General features: G+C 49.5%; 1 protein-coding gene across 2 annotated transcripts in view; it reads left to right on the forward strand.

Moving 5' to 3' along the window:
- Nucleotides 1–17,341, forward strand: part of LOC126050206 (BTB/POZ domain-containing protein KCTD12-like) — a 44,463-nt gene extending 27,122 nt beyond the window's left edge. For both annotated transcript variants that reach the window (XM_049827788.1, XM_049827789.1), the window contains 2 exons: nt 3,317–3,439; nt 13,706–17,341. In XM_049827788.1, the coding sequence (XP_049683745.1) occupies nt 3,317–3,439; nt 13,706–14,220 (638 nt within the window). In that variant the 3' untranslated portion in view covers nt 14,221–17,341. The remainder of the gene's footprint in view (nt 1–3,316; nt 3,440–13,705) is intronic.
- Nucleotides 17,342–21,473: the final 4,132 nt, after the last annotated feature.

Below are 21,473 nucleotides of genomic sequence, written 5' to 3' on the forward strand. Positions count from 1 at the left end.
AGACATGGAGTTTGCTACCTCACCTTGGCTCCAGGCAATTAAGCAAAATTATACTATGTCCTTCAACATCAATTGGTCTAAGTGATTCACAAATTTAATTAATTTAACCAAAGGGGAGAATGAGAGAGTGACGTATTAAGTAGAACTGGAAAGAGAACTGGGATGAAACAGGCCTCTATTGCCACAGATTCAGTCTTAACTATATCCTGAAATTGGTCTAGTTTGCTCAAGTTTAGAAGAAAATCACATATTCAAGCAGTTTACATCATGTCAAAATGCCTTCTGAAAATTTTTTATAAGATACATCACTAAAAAAGAAAGTTTAATAGCTCAAGAAGTGATGCTGGCATGGATTTTGATTTTAATATCTTCCTTTGCAGAGAAGGATGAAACTCTTTGTGTTTGTTCCAGCCTGGCCCAAATCCAGGCTTCCGATCCCAAAAAGTCCTTGCAAAAATGGAAACTCCAGCTATTGCCCAGCTGTAATTTTAAACAAAATGGGGTTTAATGCAGTTCTTCCGGCGGAGGATGCGGAGCGGAGCACAGACCCCTCTGCCAGCTCGCAGGGGAGGCGGGGGGGTGGTTTCTTTTCCCTTGGCAGGGGTGTCAGAAGGAACAGCAGCGGGCAGACAGCGGTTTCTCCTCTGTGCCTCTGCTCCCAGGCTGCACCACCTCCCCTTGCAGAGCCTGAAGGATTAAGCCAAAATCCCAGAGAAGCAAGGAGGAGTGCTGGAAGATGAGCAAACTGCTAGAAAGATCGCCCAAGGTGTGCAAAGCATCTGCAAGGAAAAAACACTCACCCTCAGCTGGTCGGCACGATGCTGCTTCTCCTCCTCCTTCCAATCCTATTAGTATTAGAGAGGGATAGAGCTATAAGAGGAAAAGCCCATCTTTAGCAGCAGTGCTGACGGCTTGCCTTTTAAATCTTTAATAAGCACTGGCTTGCACAGCCACTCTCATCTGCTGCATGACATGCGTTGCAGTTCTTACTCCGTCAAAAACTCTTTCCTCCTCCACTTGTGTGCCAGGACCTCGATTCAAAACCACGTTCCCCTGTCCCATATGGAGGTGATGGCTGCTGTTCCCTGTGCCTTGCCATCGAGGGCATCTGTAACCGCAGGAGAGAGGGGACAGGTCTGCCAGCAAAGGAGATCACTCACCATGACTGCTGGGTGGCCAAGTTCTGCCCTGTTCATCCCACACAGCTCCCAAAAGGGTTTGCAAGGGCTCTGTGGCATTGAATTTGGCTCAGACTTCCTCCTCCGGATCTCAGTTGGGAACTGCAAACAGTCCTTCCGCTTAACTGGGTGCAAAAATAGCTACTCTGGGACATTAATTAGAAACCTTTATAGATGCGCTGACAGACAGTAACCACAAAGACTTTGCCAGAGTCTCTGGGTGAAGATTATTGTTATGGGAAGTAGAAGGCCATGTTTACAGCTTAGGAAAGAGTCAGGCATTGACTCCCAGAAACCACAGTTAATGACGGTGGCAATAGGCATGGAGCATGCTGGGATTCTGCTGCCCTCTCCTGGATGCAGCATCTTCTTCTGGCCCACGAGTGCTGGACCACAGAGGTCAAGCATGGCCGGGTGGTCTGCAAGGCAAGCCCCTGGCTTCTGGCAACCACAAGCCATAGAAAGCTGCTCAGCTGTCGGTCTTTCAGAGGCTGAGGCACCCACTTCCACCCCTTCCTTCCCGTGGTGAGGTGGAGCATGTTTTGGTTGCACACCAAGTCAGGGTGACCTTGGCCAAATGCTTCTTCTCCCTCTGCAAGAGCAGAGAGGGCTGCCCTGCAGGGCAGCTTGTGGAAGGCTTTGCGCATGAAGGATTCTACCTGCACAGCAGACTCAGCGGCTGTCCGCTGAGAAAGTTCCATTTAGCTGCCGTGTCGCTGAGTCAAGCCGTGGTCCAGGTTTTGGAAAGGGAGAGGTCAGGCTTTGTTCCCAGCGTGGCACATGAAGTTGTCATCTCCGATGAGTGGAATGCCTACGTTCCGGTCTAAATCTGGTTATCAGCTGTTTGACAGTGATTCTTAGCTTGTGGGTTTTGGAGAGCGGCGATATCTGCCCTGAAGATGAGCAGCAGCTTAAAGCGTGTGAAAATGGAGTTCGGAAGAGCGTTGGTGGGGATCATTGGACACAGTGGCTGTACCTAAGGGACCTGGCTGGGTCAGGGCTGTGTTGTGCCCCGTGCTCAGTATACAGCAGCGTACGAATGCTTCAGTGGGGTATTTAGCACTGAAATATTTAAATCAGAGCAAGAGCGCGTCTGTGTGCCGTACAGCGTCAGCACACAGCATGTGGACGTGTGGGAGCTGGGGGAGAAAATAGGGACACGAAGGTGGTTACAAGTCCTCTGGCCGGTGCAGCTGCAGGATGTGGGATGCAGGCAAGAACAGATGCTAGCACCCTTGACACTTTTTCTGCCAGACCCAACCTATTTTTCCAGCATGCTATGTGTGTTTGTAGAGTAAAAAGGGGACCTACGAGGATGAAAGCGTGTGGTGGACCATGCGCTGGGCTGTGTATGTAAGAACATATGTATGTCCCACTCTGACCTCACACCCGCAGCGCACAGAGCAGCCTCTGGACACGTGAACAGCCCCAAGATGCCAATCCCAAATGATTTGGAGGGGGATTTCTAGCAGATCTGCCCTACACAACCATGTCCTACAGAGGCAGCAGCTGCTGTTGGGGGCAGAGCAAGTGGAAGCGAAGCAGCCTGGATTTACCGCACTGCATGCCAACGGGATGATCCAGCTCTGAGGCTCAGTCCTGGAGAGGAAAATCCCTCGTATGGGGCAGGAACTACAGTTAGGTCCAAAGCTATATGTACTATATGGCAAATTTAAGTGTCTGCATAGAAATGTCAGGAAAGACAAAGATGGAAGAGCTGGAGCACTAATCTTAGTTTAGGATAAACACTTTGGTATTTCCTCACTGTTTGCAAATTCAGTGTAAATGAAGCAATATCTTGAAAGCCAGTGATATAAAGGTTTAGGAAAGAGGCAGAAGAAGAGTTTCAAAGGAGAAAGAATAGCAATACATGGTGGGAGGCTGTGGGAGGTGGTTACAGGCACTGCCCAAAACCGAAATATCACCCCCAGAAGGGGTCTGGGAGGCACTGGGGAGGATCACAACAGATGCTGTCCAGATCACTCCCCGCCCCGGGCACCCAGTGTGGTGCTCCAGGAGGTGCTTTAGACTCTGGGGACAACCAGATGTGGAGTGTGGCCACCACACACCACCCTGGCCCCTTCTCGCACATCGCTTGCCTTCTAAGATTTTCTTCTTTGGGTCTTGATTTTTTTTAGGTAGCTCCTGGCTTAGCCTGCCTATTCCCCAGCCTTCAGAAACAGAGCACAGCCCAAAAAAACACATGTCTTCTTCTGAGCCCATCCTGGATCTCAAGACAGACACGGCAGAAGCACTTCCAGGTGAGAAACATGCCAGTTTTCTGTCCCGGGTGCCTGCAGTCACATCATGCAGAGTGATGCACTGGTTGTTTTGATGGACCTGCACTTAGCAACAGGCACTCGATAAGGATGCGTGTTCCTGCCAGCCCCATGTCACGGTCTCTCCCTCTTCCTGCTGTATCCCATTCCTTCACCCCAAGTAGCCCAATTTGCTCCTGATTCCAGTTATGCCAATACCAAGCTGGGCTCAGGTTTGGAGTCAAAGGCACGTTGGCTTGCACTCGGTTCAGGGAGGACACCCCAGACTGGAGAACCGGCTGGTGAGGGGCAGACGGCACGGTAAGGGCTGTGTCTTCTGGAGGAACTGTGACTGGGTCTGCACTGCTAATAAAGCCTCTTTCCATCAGCTGGGAAGATGCGATGTGGGCTTGAGGCTTCGTGTATGCAGGCTTCATGGGTTTCTTCACAGCCTGCTCTCACCCCGCTGTGCAGCCTGGGGTGCTCTGGTTTAGCCCCCATGACCCTGACGCTCAGCTTTATCACTGGAGGGTGGCAGGGCATCTTCTGGTCCAGGCAGTGAGAGGCCTCCACTCACGAGCATCAATCCTGGGCAAGGTGGGCCCTCCATGTCACCCTTCTCTCCAGACATACCTGTTCTGTTGCGTACTTGCTGTATATTTAAATAAGTCAACACCGGGACACTGTAGGGTCTCCCATGCTCAACAAATTTCCCATGCTGAGCTGCTGCCAGAAATCAGTTTCCCACCTCGCACGCCATGGCAGAGAGCAGATAAAAAGGCTGAATCACATCTCCTGGGTTGCAAGCATTCAGCCCTTTCCAAAAACAGGATGGCAAATGATCGCTCATCTCCCGGTCACACATGAGCACCCTTGATCTCCTCCTGAGAAACTGCAAGACAACCTCTGCTGTTTCCTGACACTGCAGAAAGGAAAAATACCTGTTTGTTAGAAGTTCTCAATGAGAGACATGAAGATGCAAATCCCCGTGTGGGGACCTGCTGCTTTGCTGGATTCACCTGTCTTTCATTTGCTCAGTTAGAGGGAACCCAGTGAAGCAGAAACTCAACTGGTAGGCATTCATTTCTGGGGCTTCTGACCATGTAAGACTTAATGTCTTTTCATGATGTTACAGCAAATGACTAGGAGAGCACAAGAATCCCTTTTATCCCCCAAACATCAATGCCAAACAATTTCTGTGCTTCATTTTTTCATTTGCACATGATTTTCGTTTTCCTCTATAATCTTTTCAAAGCTGTGGATGCAGGCAGAATGCTGTCATCCCGCCTCAGGGACATGTCCAATGATGATCTTCTGTGGATGGGGACAAATTCGTCCTGGACAGAAATGAGTGGCCTGAGTACAACCCTTCAAAGTCTGCCAGTGACTGTCAGGACCAAACTGACCCTTCTTTTAAGTACATGCTGAAGCAGCTTTTTATCTTGTTAAAGCAAGGCTAAGAAATATTTCAACTTTGAAAGAAACCTGGCAATTCTTTAACGGCACCAAGAGGAGTGGCAATAACCGATGTGATAACTCACACTGCGACATCCATTTGGGGTTTAGCGATAGTTTGCTCCAGGTAGACATTCCCGAGACTAGTCCATGCCCTTGGAAGAACCTCCTGGCCTCTTCTAGCTTGAAGGGCTCAGCACGGGGCTGGCTGCTCCCCAGCTGCTGTTGTGCCCTGTGGCCTCCAAGCTGGGGACGCAGCTCAGGCTGACCAGGAGCTGCTCATCTTGGCAGAGCAGCACCTCTTGACAAGGGTTGGCCATACACAGTATTGATGATTAATTCCTGCCAGGAAAGAGGCAGGTCTTACCCAAATTGATTGGCTTGACAAGAAGCACCTACTGAAAGCTGCTTTTGCTTCAAGTGGGATTGAAGCATCTACCCTGGGCCAGATGTTTTGCTGATGTAAATCAGCACGGCTCCGTTGGCTTCAGTTGCAGCAGCTTACAACAGCTGAGGGCCTGGCTCTGCACCGTCACCGGAATTTGACCTCTCGTGTCTGAATCCATTCTGCTTAGCCAAAACGAAATGTGTTAGTTACAATTCCCGTCCCTGCCATAAAGCTAGAGTCATTGCACTCAAAAAGCACGACCAAATGAAGCAATCATGCAAAGTCTTGGTCCAATAAAGCTGCTGTCCATCATGTACATATTCACCACCCCTCAGCTGGCTGTACTTTAGGAGGCATCTCACAGTTCCCCCAAGGCAACTCCTCCAGCAGATTCCATGCATATGTTAATCCTCAGAAAGGACTTTGCAAGGACCTGGGATATCCCAGCAAGAGTTGGGAGACCCTTGGAGGGGGAGGATTTGCTGCTTCTTCTCCCACCTTCCCCAGGAGGGCCAGTACTGAAGCAGATTAGTGCAGATGCTAAATTAACCAGTGACATGATCACTTGGGTGAATAACCACCGCTTATGAATAAGGGGGAAAGAATATTTGGACGGCACAGATCCACACTGAGCAAGCAACATAGTCTAAAACAGACAGCAGAGCTCGTACCCTTCCAAAACAACAACAAAAAAGCTATGTTTGGGAAACATAAACAATTTCACAAGGATGAATGTGAATTGCAGCAATAAGCTGTATGATTAAGGCAGTCAAAGAGCATATAGTCACAGCCCCAGGCCCTACGCAGGCACACTTTTCCCCTTCCTCAGCAGGCATTTTCCAGCCCTGGTACAGCTCGCCTGGCTTGTGCGATGTCAGCTCCTGCCAGCTCTGGGGAGAAGAGGAAATGAGGAGGAAGTTAGAGATTAAAACCATCATGGGATGAACTCAGAACAGCAATTAGCCTGCTGATGGATATCGTGTAAGCGTTCACGGAGGGGTTTAGAGAGTGGTGAGCACTGATTTAGATCACAGCAGGGGTTTGGCCCTGAATTAACTGCAGAAACACACCCTTTGCAGTATTTGTTCCATCTCCAAATAGAGCCTGGGTACTGACAGAAGTCATGTATAACAAAAGGTGGCTTCAGTTAGATATCCATCTGCCAGTCGTGACCAACACACTGATTTAAATGCAAAAAAGGTCCGAATTACACAGCATTCATATGCACGCTCCCGCAGAGCACACGCTCCTGGGCTGCTGCATTTCTCCCATGCACTCGTTTGCAGGATGGAGGCATTTCCACATTGCTCCCATTCCTGCAGTGTGTGTATATATTCACAAGCACTCAGCAAATACTTACATTATTTAGATGAACGCTCTCTAGGGTATTTTGTTTCCAGCAACCACATTGCCTGCACACGTACCATAAACCTGCAAGCTAAACATCCTTACAACAGGCGAAGTTGTGACCTTCTTTTTCACAGGAGGTGAAAAGGGTGATGTTTGTGAGCCCACGTCCATCATTTATACACTTCCTGAGTTCTTCTTAATGTGTTTATCACAGAGGGCTTGGGAGGAATGGGGGAACAGAGCTACTGCCCACCAAGGGCTGCTGCTGGGCATTGAGCATCCGTGGCACACATGGTGCTAACACCAGCAGATACCACTGACCAGCTTTCCTCCACCTTTGAGAGCTGGACCTTCCTTCCAGTCAGCCCTCAGAAACAAACTTGAAATCCCCAATTCCTGAACCCACCTTGCCTCCTCCTGACAGCAAGCAAATGACAACCTGAATGACAGAGAAAAATCTGGATTTTTTTTTTTTTTTTTTTTTTTTTTAAGGCTGCAAGGTTGGGTCTTTCAAGAGGTGCACCCTGCTGTTTAGAAATTTTTTTTCTGGCTCTTGCTGAACTGTTGCAACAGCAGGGATTGATTATAGAAATAGCAGCAAGGGAGAGTCAAGCTAGGTTTTTTGCCACCCATGCAATGAGTTTTGGGCTCAAGCCACTCTCTGCACCTGCACATCACAGATAACCATCCTAGCCAGTGCTTTCTGCTGAGCTTGGTACCTTCTGCCAAGGGACCCAGGCCTCCCTGGAGAGCCAGCTCAGCGCTAACGGGCATTACCAGAGCTGCGTGGCAGGGTCTGGGTACCAGCCTGAGAGCAAAGCACATTGGCATGACTGCACGTGAAGTTCCCAGTGCTCTCCGCCAGCTGGATTAATGCCATTAAACAGGCATTTTTAGAATATGCAAAGTAAAAGCAGCACCTGTGCTGATATATATATATATATATATATATATATATGTATTGCTCCACAGGGCATACAAAGGACCTTGGGTTTTAACAGGGAAGTTTAAAACCAAAGGCTGTTTGTCTGTCCTGGTCCTGGCACCCCCAGGTCCTGCCGGGGTTGCCATAGCAGTTAATCCATTCACAACAGTCACCAATGCTGCCGATTTAGCAACAACCTTCGCTGGCACAGACAGTGTAACTGAGGCTCTTGGGAATGCAGAGACTACTGCTGCAGGCAGATAGGGTCAAAGATATTTATTTATGCTGAGTCGTGTCCTTCTTTGATAAAATAAGGGAGAATAGAGCCAACCAGGAGAGCAGACACCAGTTTTCGGGCTCAGCTTGACTTTTCATTAAACAATTCAGGCAGAGGCAAGACCTGAGACTGATGGGGTCTAGGAGGTTGCACAGAAGCATCTGCTTTGCATCGGGCATGGGCAAGTTGCGGACATACCCTGTGCATCCCGGTGAACATCCAGCCTGTAGTGGCCACCACCAGCCACCAGTTAACTCAAGGCAGACACAGGCTGGCACTTCCCAGGGGAAGTTGCTCTTGCGGATAAAATCTGCAATTGTTTCCATCACCACCTGCTTTCTGGACACAATCTAAACTCCCCATCACTATCAGGCTCTCAAGTAAGAGTTAATGAGAAACGTTTTGTACAAAGAGTAAATCTGTTTTCTGAACGCACTTTTAGGGCAAGCAGAACTTCGGTTGAAGTGAACTGTTCAGGTCCCCACCCCCCCTTCTCCAGGCACACACACATACACAAATGAAACATGCTCTTCCAACTCTTGTTTTGAAACTTCTACCCATCTTTGTGCCACAATAGTCTAAGTTTAAGAGGCTGGAAAGGAGTTTAATAAGCTCGTAAAGGAACAGAGACATTCCTGTTTCACCCCAAGTGATGTGTTGTTGCTGTTTCTTCATTTAAAAACTGGAAGGAAAAGAGCTGTTGAAATAAAGCCATGAAATAGAAACAGCCTGAGATGCACAAAGCTCTGCTTCTACCCATGGTGGGGCTTTCCTCTGATGCCCGACTCTGCTTATCTGCCTGGTATGGGCTCAGAGAATGCTTTTGTTTGGGACCAAAAAAAAGAAGATAAGAATCTCCTTTTCTATTTGGGGGAAATTTGAGTCTCTGCAGCACATGGTGGGAAAGGAAAAGCGATCTCTGAGGCCAATACAGTCTGAGCTGAAGATCCCCCATTCGGCTGGGGAAGCACCCCAGGAATGAACCGCTCTTCATCTGTGCATGTCAGGTCCTCACGTCAGCCCCTCCAGCTGAAAGCACTGACACAGAGAAGCAAACCCGGCAGTGCGAGCCTGGGCCCTAGGCTCCTGGCACACAGCGAGTTCGTCTTCCCATCAAGCACTCTGGAAAAATAAAATGCTGTGCAGAAAAGCAACAAGGGGTTGGGACAGCGTGTGCTTCCCCCTGCAAAGCACAAGCTCACTGCGTGCAGGAACCTCTTAATTGCGCTCAGCAGGACTTCTATCAGCACCATGGGGCTGTGTCGGAAGTGTCACTTCTGCACTCTAATTGATGCTCTAAAGCAGACAAAAGCATCACATAGGAGGCAAAGTCGAAGAAAATTAAAAAACTATGAGAAAATCAGTCTACAGAACAGATCTCTTTTCCCAGCTCCGTAGCTGTGAGGTGCACTCAGAAGAGTTGTGAGTTGTCCTCAGATGGTCTTAGGGGCTATACCCACATATCGCCAGGCCCCACAGAGGCTCCCGCTGCTGTAGACAAAACACACAAATGTGAGGGAAGCATACCCCGAAGAAAAATGAAGTTATTTGTCCAAAGCTGCAGAGAAGATCAACGGCAAGGAAATACCCTGGAAGACCTAGACTGCCTCAGAGTCCAGGGCATTCAGCATCAGGTTTGATCCAGGTCAGACTTTACCCAAAGTGATCCCCACACTCTTTAAATCACTAGCACACAGAAAGAAAACATACGCTTATCCTAACAGCACACCCCAGCCTTTTACCTGGGGTCAGAAGGACTCTGGTCTCATAGACAGGGTTAAGCACAGATCCCTAGACCTACGTATTTTGTACCAGTCATCAGATATCTACTGGTGGCCAGTGTAGAAGAGTGGCCAAGATGAACACCCACCCTTTGACACCTGCCTGTTGATGGACCCCGCAAATTCCAATGTGGACCTGACTTTCCTCAGAAAACTTCTGCAAAATCCATATTGCTTCTGGCTCCCCTCCAGTCCTTTGCTGTTTGGAAATACATGTGCCCGTGCACGTGAACTCGTGGGCTGTGATGCTTGGCCAGGAGGAATCGCGCGTTTCAGTACCGTATGGGGAGAAAATAAAAACCTGCTGAAGGTCTGCGTTTCTCAATGAGTGCAAGATCATTTCTACAGATGTTAGTCTGAGAGCCAGCCAGAACAGGCTGAGATAACATGCCCTTGGTGAATGAGCTAGAACAAAGGTATGTAAATTGTTATGGGCAATTAATTAATATTTCCAAAGACAAGTCATTAAGACTCACTAGCTCCTTTATACAAAGTCCCTTGGCTACCTAGAGATGGCCTAAACTACCTCATCTTACCAAAATTAGTAGAATTACACTGCTGGTACCTGTAAAATATTTGGGCCAAGCTGTGCACTGACACAGGGGACTGTGCACTGGAGAGGCACAGGCATGGCCTGAAGATCACCTTCTCTGCAGTTTCAAAGCAAAGAAGCAATGCCTTAGCGAACCTATACTCTAACAAGCGATTTGTCTACACCGTTGTGCTGCTCTCCCCAAGCTCGGCAGGCCACCATCCGTCTCAGGCAGACCCGGTGTCATGGTTTAACCCCAGGCAGCAGCAAAGCACCGCGCAGCCGCTCGCTCACTCCCCCCGCACCCAGTGGGGTGGGGAAGAGAATCAAAAAAAAGAAGTAAAACTCGTGGGTTGAGATAAGAGCAGTTTAATAACTAGAGTAAAATAAAATATAATAATAACAATAATAATAATAATATAATCATTATAATAGTAATGAATAGGAATAGAACAACAACAAAAAAAGAGAGAGAAATAAAACCCAAGAAAAGATAAGTGATGCACAATGCAATTGCTCACCGCTAGCTGACCAGTCCCCAAGACTTGCTGACCAAGCCCCTCCTGGCCAACTCCCCCCCCCCCCAGTTTATATACTGAGCATGACGTCCTATGGTATGGAATATCCCTTTGGCTAGTTTGAGTCAGCTGTCCTGGCCACGCTCCCTCCCAGCTTCTTGTGCACCTGCTTGCTTGCAGAGCACGGGAAACTGAAAAATCCTTAACTTAGGATAAGCGCTACTTAGCAACAACTGAAACATCAGTGCGTTATCAGCATTACTCTCATACTAAATTCAGAATACAGCACTGTACCAGCTACTATGAAGAAAATTAACAATATCCCAGATGAAACCAGGACACCCAGGTACAATGGGAACATAGCAAGAGCAGAGAGATTGCAAGAGTGTGCAGGTTGCAGGTTCGTAGCCTGGCAGACAGCCTTGCCAGACCATGCAAAGGAACTCAGTATGGTCTGGTATGGAGAGTGTGCAGGAGCCGTACTCAGGAGACTTGGTTAACTTAACAAGTTATTTCACTTCTCTGTGCCTCAAATGGGAATAGTGTGATGTAAAATGTGTTGAAAGGTTTAGAAAAAAAATGCTATACCGAGGCAGCTACAGTCATTGGATAATCTAGAAGCTAAGATGCTAGAGAAGAACTGAAGAGATTTCAATTCAGTCTCCAGCTAAGCCATAGGCTCCTTGTATGAATCTGGGTGCATCAGCTTATGTTCCCCATGCCTCAGCTCCTCATTTCACAGATGCAGTCGTGAGGCTTGCAGATAAGATGATTAAAGCATTAGAGACTTTATTCCATCACTCAAAGAATTTGGGGCAAAGATACATCCTTGTAACTTCCTGGAGAGTTTTGCCAAAGCAAATCCAGCCTTCAAGGTTTCTGCTCAGTGATAGATGACATTTCTGCTTTCCACCTCTAGTAATTTCAGTGCTGGAGCTGCTCAAGCAAATGCCAAATAAAAAAAGAAGAGGAAGGAAGAAGGGGAAAAGAACCGATCTCTATCCTTACAAAAAGTTATTAAGGAAAAAGAAAATCCACCTTGACATTTTCTGCTTCCATGGGGGAGCAAAGTGTAGGATGAGGAATTTAAAATAAAAATACTTTATACCCTGCTTCATATCTCTGCTAGCAGATGTACTTTAAAAAAAAAATCCCAGCAGGTCAGGAATTTAGACATTTTAGAGAAAAGTCTTTGCTTTGTTTTCAGAGCTTTTCGGTTTTGAGAAACAGGGCAGTGGCTTTCCATGGGAGTTTGGTGGGTCCACCCTGAAGCCAACCTCAGCTGCCCTGGGGTCCTCCCTGCGTCAGCTTCCCCCCCCCTCCCCGTGCAGACCTCCTGCACAGAGATCTGCTCGTGGAGCCACCGCTGAGGGCTTCCATCAGCTCTGATAGTGAAAAGTGCCTTAAGGGCTGAGGAAAGGAGAAGAACAAACCAAGAGAGAAAAGGGACAGGGAAAACTCCCCCTGGAGAAGCACGGGGGGTCTCACTGGGATGGCCTCTCCCAGACTGTGCTGCTTTTCCTATAGTCGATCTATACTTTTGATCAGGACTCAAACTCCCTCTTGATTACTTTCATGTGTTAATAGCAAAGATCGGAACACATCTGGTCAGGGCAGATGTTGCAGCACTAACTGCTGTTCATCTTTGGGCAGGGGCATTACTGGGTACTGCTTGTCCAATGCCTAAATGTTAGCTACTAATGGTATCCGCTGAGCCCGGCGTGCTCCCTTGTATAAAGTCCTACATGGAAAACTACAACGTGAGGAGGGAAAAAGAGTGAGGATAATTCACGCCCCAGTGGCAGTCGCTTCCCATAAAATCCCACATAACAGCATTTTTGCAATACACTTTTCCTGTGACGGCCAAAGCGTTTGTAATGCAAGGGTAAATGTATAGCCCCAGCAGTACATAGGTGGGTATAGGTGGAGTGTTGGAAACCAAAAGGCAGACAGGGTGCTACGTGTGAAAACCTCAAGAGCGACAAACGAGAGGCACTAGTCAGGTTAAAACTGTGCAACAGCAGGGCTTTTTTAAGTGCACTGGAAGGAAGCGATGAAAACCACTGCCAGGTTGATACCGCTGCTCAGAAAAAACACATCTTGTTATTGTGAGGGGAAGAAAGTCTCGGTGTGTCTGATCCGACCAAAAAAACATCCATGCAAATGAAAACAATGACAAGAAACACACACCCCCATGCCCCATCCCAATGCTTTCAAAAAGCAGGAAGGCCCATGTTTCTGCCAAAGATATTCAGAAAAACAGGAACTTTAAGAGGAAAAAAACCCCAAAAAACTACTTTCAAAACGAATCTCTGCTAAAACAGCCAAATTGTGAGAATGCCTCTGCCAGCTGCGGAGCAGGGTCTGGCCCTAGGCAGGCACAGACCTGAACCCACCGTGAGCTCAGAGCCCTCAGCCACCCGAGGACACCTCTGCTGTCCCACCACCGACTCTCTCGCATGCCCACCGAGCATGGGAGCAGTGACACCCTCTGCTAAGTGCTTTCTTAGCAATTTCCATTAACTTTTCTCCCCAACTGATTTTTCCCCTGGCAGCTGGTAATTGAAACAGAGTGGCTATTTCCCATGCAGAGTCACTGCTTGTTTTCCACTGTTGTTAACAAACAAAAGCGTGTGCGAGCCCTGCCCGAGGTCTGCGGGAGGCTGTGTGATTTCTTCTTCCACTTCAGACCTCCTTGCATCTTAGATTTCTGGTTCAGACCGTTCCTGCACTCAGCATCCCTCAGTCCCACCGCAGACCAAACCACAGACCACGGGAAGCCCATAACCTTTCCAGGACCACCCAAGCCCACCCAGGGCTGGCCCCAGGGCTCAGCCAACCCAAGGCTTGGGGAAGGGCTCACCAATGTTGTGGCTCGGCTTTGCTTGCCCAGCTGGGCACCCATGGGTGCCCCATGCCCAGCGAAGCCGAGCTACCCCCAGCCCCAGCGCGGCTGCAGCCCAGCCTTGCTCGAGACGCAGCCCGTCACCAGGGGCTGTGCAAGTTCCCACTCCTCACGCAGCTCTCTGCTTTCCTTCCCCAGCCCACGGTGACCCACAGGAGCCAAAGCAAAGCCACGAGACCAGGCAGGACCCGGCTACACCCAGCGGTGGGGATGACTTTGCAACCTCCGGCACGAGCAGCCATGACGAGCCCAGCCCGGCTCCGGCCACGGATGAGACCCTCCCAGGCAGAGACCCCCAGTCAGAGGCAAGGGATCCCAGTCCCACCGACTCCTTGCCCTGGCCAGAAGCCCCCGAGGAGTGTCCAGCCCGCCCCAACACCTTGGACTTCTCCAAGTCCCTGAAGAAGCTGGAGGAGGTGAAGCAGATGGGGCAGAGGCGAAACAGCGACCACGCGACGGTGAAGGAGAACGGGGTGGAGGTCAGCCCCGCGGCGACGGCAACGGCGACGGCGGCGGTGAGCGAGGAAAGGCGGGCGCTGGAGTCCGAGCTGGGGAAGTGCATCGAGGATTTCCGTAAGATCAAGATCCCCGTCGCTTTTCCCAACAAGAAGCGGCAGTGGCAGAGCGAGCTACTGAAGAAATACCAGCTGTGAGAAGAGACCTCGTCCCCCACCGCGGGGGAGGATGTCTTCTGGTATGTTGAGTGTCTCCACCAAAGTCCCCTGGGGAGTGGGTGGCAGAGGCTGTCCACGCTCCCAAAATGAGGAGTGTAGGTTGCTCATTAAGCCTGTCCAGCAGTCAAAAGGATTACAAGCCTGTACCCACAACAGCGTGCTCCTTACCGTGGCCACCGGGAGGGATGCGCAATATCCTAAGCGGCATAAGCAGAGGTGGAGGGGTGTAGAAAAAGGAAGGAGGTCCGGAGTGAATGTTCAGGGCCAGAGCTACCATCCAGCAGAAGTTCCCACATCTATGAGAATGAATTTTCCTGGCATTTCAAATAATAAAATGTAGTTGGTGTCAAAAAGTAATTCCAGCCTCCTCATCTCTTTGGTACAGATGTTTGAACTTAGCTGTTCAAAACTGTACAAGTGGTTTAGACATTCAGTTTTCCTGAAATTAATGGAAGTTGTACATCTGACTGCCCTATGTTCTTGCCAAACCTTCTCCATCTGTAATGTTTGCAACTGCATTCAGCAAAACCTTCTTTTCATGAGACGTCATGATGTTTTGCAGATCTTTTCCTTTTCTTACACAAACACTTGAACACTGCCCAACCTTGCCTTTGGGCCTCCAGCCAGAAATGAGCTGGTGAGAGAGAGGGTGCTGCCCTAGGAAGCCATGGCCGAGCCAGCCAGCACCCATCCCGACGACCATGGGGCTCCTCCACAGGATGGGCGACCTTCTGGGTGTGCGCCGGTGGGTCAGGATCAGAGAAGCGGGTGGGACAGTGTCGTTGGGGTGGGGGCATGTTACAGACCACCCCATCAGGGTGAGGAAGGGCACAAAGCCTTTAAATAACTTGAGGAAGCCTCTGAGTGATGAACTCTGCTCTCATGGGAGACTTCAACCTCCCTGATACCTGCTGGAAGGACAATGGGTCAGGATGCAAGCGGTCCCAGAGATGTCTGAGGAGTTTCATGGATAACTTCATGGTGGAGGTGCTGGATGGGCCAGCTGGGGCACGCACAGCTGGATAATGGAGAAAACCTAGTTGGGGCTGTGATAGTCAATGGCAGTTTTGGTCCCAGCAACCAGAAATAGTGGTTTTCAAGGTCCTGGGAGGAGCAAGGAAGGTGAGTAGCAGAGTACAGACCTTGGCTGAGCCAAGCTGTGACCACGCTCGTCAGTCTGTTCTCTGTCAGCCATGGGAGCTCCACGAGACAGTCCCCCCCCATCCTTCATCCCACCACCCCCAGCACCTGCCTTGTCCCCCAGCAGGTCAGAGAAGTCCATTGCTCTACAGACAGCAACTTTCCTCACACCTTAAAGCCTGGCCGTGGCTCCTGGGATGATTCAGGAAAACCCCTGCACGTGGCAGAGAAACCACCTTGCGCTCTGACTGTGATCCCCAAGCAGCTCCTCAGATGGCAAATAATCTTTTTTCAGATTAAATGAAAATGAATGAAATGAGGAACCTGCCAAGTGTTTGCTGTGGTGAGGCTCTGCCAGGAGCAAGGAATTGCTTGGCCCCTCCGGGAGGGGACAGGGAGACTGGATCTGCATTCTTCTTCCTTTTATATGCAGCCACGCTAGGAAAGTGTTTACAAGAATGTGGAGAGCTGGAGCAGCATGAGATAACGCTGGGACAGAGCTGGCAGCCAGCAAAAGGCTCTGTAAAGGGGGGGGGAACCACATCACCCCCTGCACAGGACCTTTAATTCCCAGGAGACAGACAGAGATGGAGCTTATTAGACCAAAAGTGTCACAGGAGGGGGCTGAGCCATCAGATCTGGAGCCCATCCACGGCTGCACTGGAGGCACTTCAGTAGAAGGAGCTGCAGAAGACGCTGGTGCTAAAACCAGCTGCCAGATGTCCCTGGAGCTGATCTGGCAATTGAAAGCAGCCCCATCTCAGCCTATTTTCCCCAAGACTTAAGCCTTGGGGATCACGGCTCCAGCCGGCCTCTCCCACGTGCTTTGATCAGCCTCCAGCTACAAGAAGTGCCAACTCTGCCCTAAAACGGATTCTTTGGTGGGAGGGGCAGACTGGCTTTGGGGAAGGAAGAGGACGCTTGCTCCTGGAAGCCCCTGGAAGTCCTTCTGCATCCCTCCTGGAGCTACTTTGACGGCACCGGTACCCGTGGTGCCTGCGGGTCACTGCTCTGTTTGCAAATGCTAAGGACCAAAAGAATGTGCCCATTGGGAGACCCAGCCAGTTCTGTATGCACACAAAAGATAAATGAACTGCTCTTAAGCTGGGTGCCAGCCAACACAAATGACTTTTGGAGAGGAGTCGTGGAGCGGTTTGTCAAGCTGCGGTGCAACAACAGCCATGCCCAGTAAAGAGCGATGAAGAACCACCAGCAATGCTTGGACCGCTGGGAGGGAAAGGCTGTGTCCTCAGCCCCCAGGTGGGATTTGCCTTTCAGGAGAATTGGGTTTTAAAAGCATTTTGGGACCTCCAGGCTTGCAAAGGGTGACTGGGTACCGACCTTTTTCCTTGCTGCGTGGAGTGAGATGGGACATTTGGGGAGCTCCTTTGCCAGGGATGGAGCAGGAGATAAAACCCAGCCTGGCACGAGGATGCATGTGGGGGTGAAGAGTGGGTCACAGCAGGAGAATGAGCCATTTCCCAGTCAGTTTGCTCTGTGTGTTTTCAAAAATCACACCTGGAGCGTTTTCACCCCTAATTAAAGATCATTGTCCTGGGTATTGTGTAACCAGGTAGGCCAGAGCTTCCGAGGTATATTTTATATAGCTAACTCTATTTTTAATTTAATCTGCAATTAATTAGAAACTGGAACTTACCAAAGCTGTAATTAGAGTTTACATTTCCACATTACCTTCCATCCCAAAGGTCTTAGGAAACTGTATGTATCCCATGGTGTCCACCCCGTACACTTACACCAGGAAAAAGCAGGGTTCACCTGCAAAGTTACACAAATGCCGAGGAGCTTTGAGCAACTGCGGGTACATCTCACACGTGCTGGCGTGGACACACATGTGCACTCAGAAACACATGTGTTCCTGACACGCTCAGAACAACAAAGAAATAGTTAACATGGATGGTTTCTAGGCTATAATGTCACAGTGGAGATTTCCTTGACCTTCCTGCGCCCAGGAGTTTCCTTGCATCTTTGTCCTGTTGCAGAAGACGACTGGAAAAGACGGGAGATCACTGATGTGCTGTTTAGGTCAGGATCCTCACCCCCTTCCCTGGGAAAGCTGCCTGCCGCTCGCTGACGGGCACTTGGAAAGGACCCGGCACAGTTTAAGTCTGCTGTAGGAACAAAGGTGCCGACCAGTGATAGCTTTCTGTATTTTGTTTATTATGCTAATTCTACCCAAGTAAAGCTGAAATATGAGAAGGAATGACGAGGGAAAAATTGTTTATACAGGAGTGCCAGAAAATAATGAAAATTCAGTGCATTTAAGGAGCCAGTGTAAAGTGTAAGGAACAGTTAATTATTAATAGCATCATTAAATTCTTGGGCTAAACAATTAGATCCAGCAAGCAATTCCTTCAGAGGAGGCATCAACAATCAAACTATAAAATGCCAATTTTGATTCCCCCCCCCCCCCCCCCCATCACCCTCCAGTTGTTTGCAGTTCTCAATGTGATTTTGGAACAAAAAAGGCTGAGGGCTTTTTAGGGAAAACCTGTTGCAAGCTTCCAGGGAACAAAAGCACTGCAGTCTTTGGCAATTTCCACATTGCACCTCATTGAATAACATCGAATGGCTGTCCATCCGGGCGCTGGGCTCTCCAGCCCAGCTTTGATCCTCTCTACGTCCCCAAGGCTGGACCAAGATGTCCACAAATTAATGGGAAGACACCCTGACAGACTGGCTGCCCTGAGCTGTGGTCAGGATCCTTATCACTCCATCGGTTACATGCGGGAAAGGCAGAAGCTTGAGCCCCAAACCGACATCAGAAATGGTCCATTGTGGACTTCTGGAATAAGGCTCAGTGATAAATAAAGAAGTTAGGTGCCTACAGCAGCAGCATCTTAAATACTACGTGTTGTAATTTATCCATGCTTCTCTCCTAGGCTGCAATAACTCCTTCTCTTGAGTCTGGTGGGATTAGGAATGAAAAGACTATGCTAATGCAGGCCACACAAATATCCTCACCGAGATGTGCTTTATGCATGTGTATGGCAGGGGGGAGCGGAGTCTCCTGCATCATTCATTAATGCCGGCTGCTCGGCTGCTGGCAGAGCCGGCCGGGGAAAGCACGGCTGGGTTTGCTGTGATGCAGGAGGAAACCAGGAGCTTTGAAACTCATCTGCTCTGAGGGGGTTGTGTTGAGGTTTTTGTCTCACCGCCGCTCTGGAAGAGAAAACCAAGAGGGCTTCAGCGCCCAGGGACCATTCTCCCATTCTGCCTAGAAATAGGCTCATTCCGAAAGCGTGAGGTCAGAGCCGAGGGCCACGCGTTCGAAAGGATGGCTGGGGATGCCGGGGAGACCAGGAGCCGTGGTGGCGGACGGGGTTATCGCCCTTTTAGATGGACCTCTGCTTTCCAGTGGCAGCAGGAGTCCCTGCCTCGGGCTGGCCTCTCGCAGAGGGTGCTGTGCTGGCAGGGACCAGAAGGGTTCAAACCCTCCGAGTCCTGCCAGAGGAGCCTGAAATATTGATATCCGTCACACACAGGGCTCATTCAACATCACAGAGCATTTCTAGCCAGCCAGGAACAGCTGGTAAAGTGACTCATTCCTGTTTATCCTTCAATATTTGTCCTTCTTTATTCAAAAAGGTGCTCTGTTCTGTTTGATTTGGGGAATTTCTTTTCATTTATCTTCACATCCCAGGAAATTCATATTTTTTCTGTGCTCTCCTCCAAAGTCGATAGGACACAAGGCCCATTTTCTCCTGGCTACTTTGGTATCAGTGAGAGCAATTCCAAGTTTACACATGCCAGGGGCAGAGCCTGACTCACCCTGAGCGGAGCCCTGGGGGTGAAATCAGGTCTTGTTTCTGCCATCGATCTGCTGTGTGATGCTGGAAACATCAGGTGCTCACTGTTTGTGTAGTTATCCTCCTTGTCAGTGGTTGCACATCAGGGTTGCTGCCAGCTGAAAGTGTGTGAATGGGTGCCTGACTGCTGCAAGGTCATGCAACGCTTTTTGCCCGCAGCCGTCAATGCTCTCCCTGTCTTGGTGACAGTGCCAGAGGATCAGAGACACAACAGAGAATCCCAGAGAACCACTGGGACACAGCGCTGTCTCCTGCCAAGGGAATAAACACCTCAGCTTCTCCTCTCTATTTATTTTCCACAAATGCCTCGGCTTTGCTTAAGCAGCAGGAAGCCATTAATTACCCAGTGACAGTGTTCCACAAGCATCCCTTAACTGAATGCCATTATCCCTTAATTAATTAAATACCAATTAATTACCAGGAACATTGCATGACATGTAACAAATGCCATCAGCTAGTTGAGACAGAATAATTTAAAACCTGGTGAGCATGGACCAGATAATAATGATCAGGAATTGGCCGGCAAAGAAAACTGTAACGATTTTGGTGTCATTTCCCTCCGAGGCAGGTTGGGATGTGCTTGTGGGGAAAGCCCCCTTCAGACTCCTGTCCCTCCAGGAAAGCTGGAAAGGCTTTTGCTTTTCGAGCAGGCAGAAGGCCCGGTGGACATGGCCTCACCCGTGGATTCAAAGCTGGTCCAAAATGTCCCTGTAGCTCAGGTCTCCTGCCACTGATACTGAGTCAAAGGAATTGAAATATTCCGTGGGCACACAAAGGTGAAATAAGTGGTTGTCTCACTTCGCTGTGTAGTCTTTGTACTTGGTGGAATTTTCATATGCAGGAAAATGCAAAATTTTGACTTTGCTTCCCAGTCTGGAGCAAACAGAAATGTCTTTTTTTTTTTTTTTTTTTTTTTTTTCCCCATGGAGGAGAAACACCGAATTTCCAGTAATAACCTTGCGGGACGGGTTTCTGCACACAGCAGCAGGGGGGACAGCTCTGCCCCAGAGCACTCCCTGAGCACAGGGACAGGGGACACAGGGTGTGAGGCACGGGTTATTGGCGTTTCCAGGGCGAAGCCATCAAGGTTACGCTCCATGCCCCAAGCCACACAGGGCAGGAGCAGATCTGAGACCCAGTTTGCCATCTTAGGGCAAGACACCCCCAACCACCACGGGCTGGGTCCTCTGCTCCTCTTCAGTCCTGCTGCTGGAAGGCGAGCAGCCCCCACGGCGTTCGCCCCGGGGGCATTGCAGATTTGCAGCCCCTCCGCTCATGGGAGCAATGGGACAAAGCCTGGAAGAGGGGACGGGAGAGGTCCCCGAGGTCTGGCAGCTCTTGGCCACACGGAAAGGTGGCAAAGCCAGGCACGTGCCAGCTTCCCCCATCCCCAACAGCCTGGCAAGCGGGACGTTCCTGCGGCACAGCCGCGCAGGAGTTAAAGCCTTACGCAGCTCTGAATCCTCTGCCAGCCGAGCGGAGATAATAGCCTTTCTCAGACAAGCGCTTAATGGCCGTAAGGGAGGATTGTAAATGGATTATATTTTTATTTTAAACTAGCAGTAAAGCCAGGAGCAGATCCGGAGAGGGGAAACAAAGGCACGTACGTGGATGCAAAAGGCAGAAGACGGAATAACTAGCCTTCCAGAATTACCCCCCCCCTGTATAAATATCTCTGTTTCTAAAGGTTACCATCAAACACCTTTTATCCAACCCGGGTGCCCGCGATCTCTCCTTTGCTCTTATCTTGCAAAGAGATCTTCGTTGCAGGGCTGCTTATGAACTCACTCTGCCTCTTTCTTCAGGCATCAGAAAGCTCCTCCTGGCAGCAGGAAAATCAACCCATTTCAATAAAAGATCGGGGATGGGACTTGGGGAGAGCTATTTCTATTTTGCAGCATTTTATGCACCTCAGACACCTCCTCAAGGATGCTTTTCCCAGGCAGGCTGGCATTAGCCCAAGGCAGCAGTGCCCTCCCAGGTTTGGGAAGGGAATTGAGCTGCATGAGTAACTTGCTTGTAGGTGACAGAGAGATTGACAAGTAAGAATTAGGTTCGTTTTAGCACAGCAGTCTTGGGAATGCCCTTCAGAAAACGTTGCAGTGAACCACTTGACTTTGCAAAAGCAATGCAGAGGTTTTCCAGGCTGTCTCAGGAATTCAGGCACATTTTTCACCATTTTTCACAGCAGTCGGGCATGAGAGTCTTCCCAGGTTTCCCAATAAGCCTCATTCACACCGAGGATGTATAAAATCGTATGCATTG

Source organism: Accipiter gentilis, chromosome 24 (genome assembly GCF_929443795.1).
Source record: "Accipiter gentilis chromosome 24, bAccGen1.1, whole genome shotgun sequence".
Taxonomy (NCBI): Eukaryota; Metazoa; Chordata; class Aves; order Accipitriformes; family Accipitridae; genus Astur; species Astur gentilis.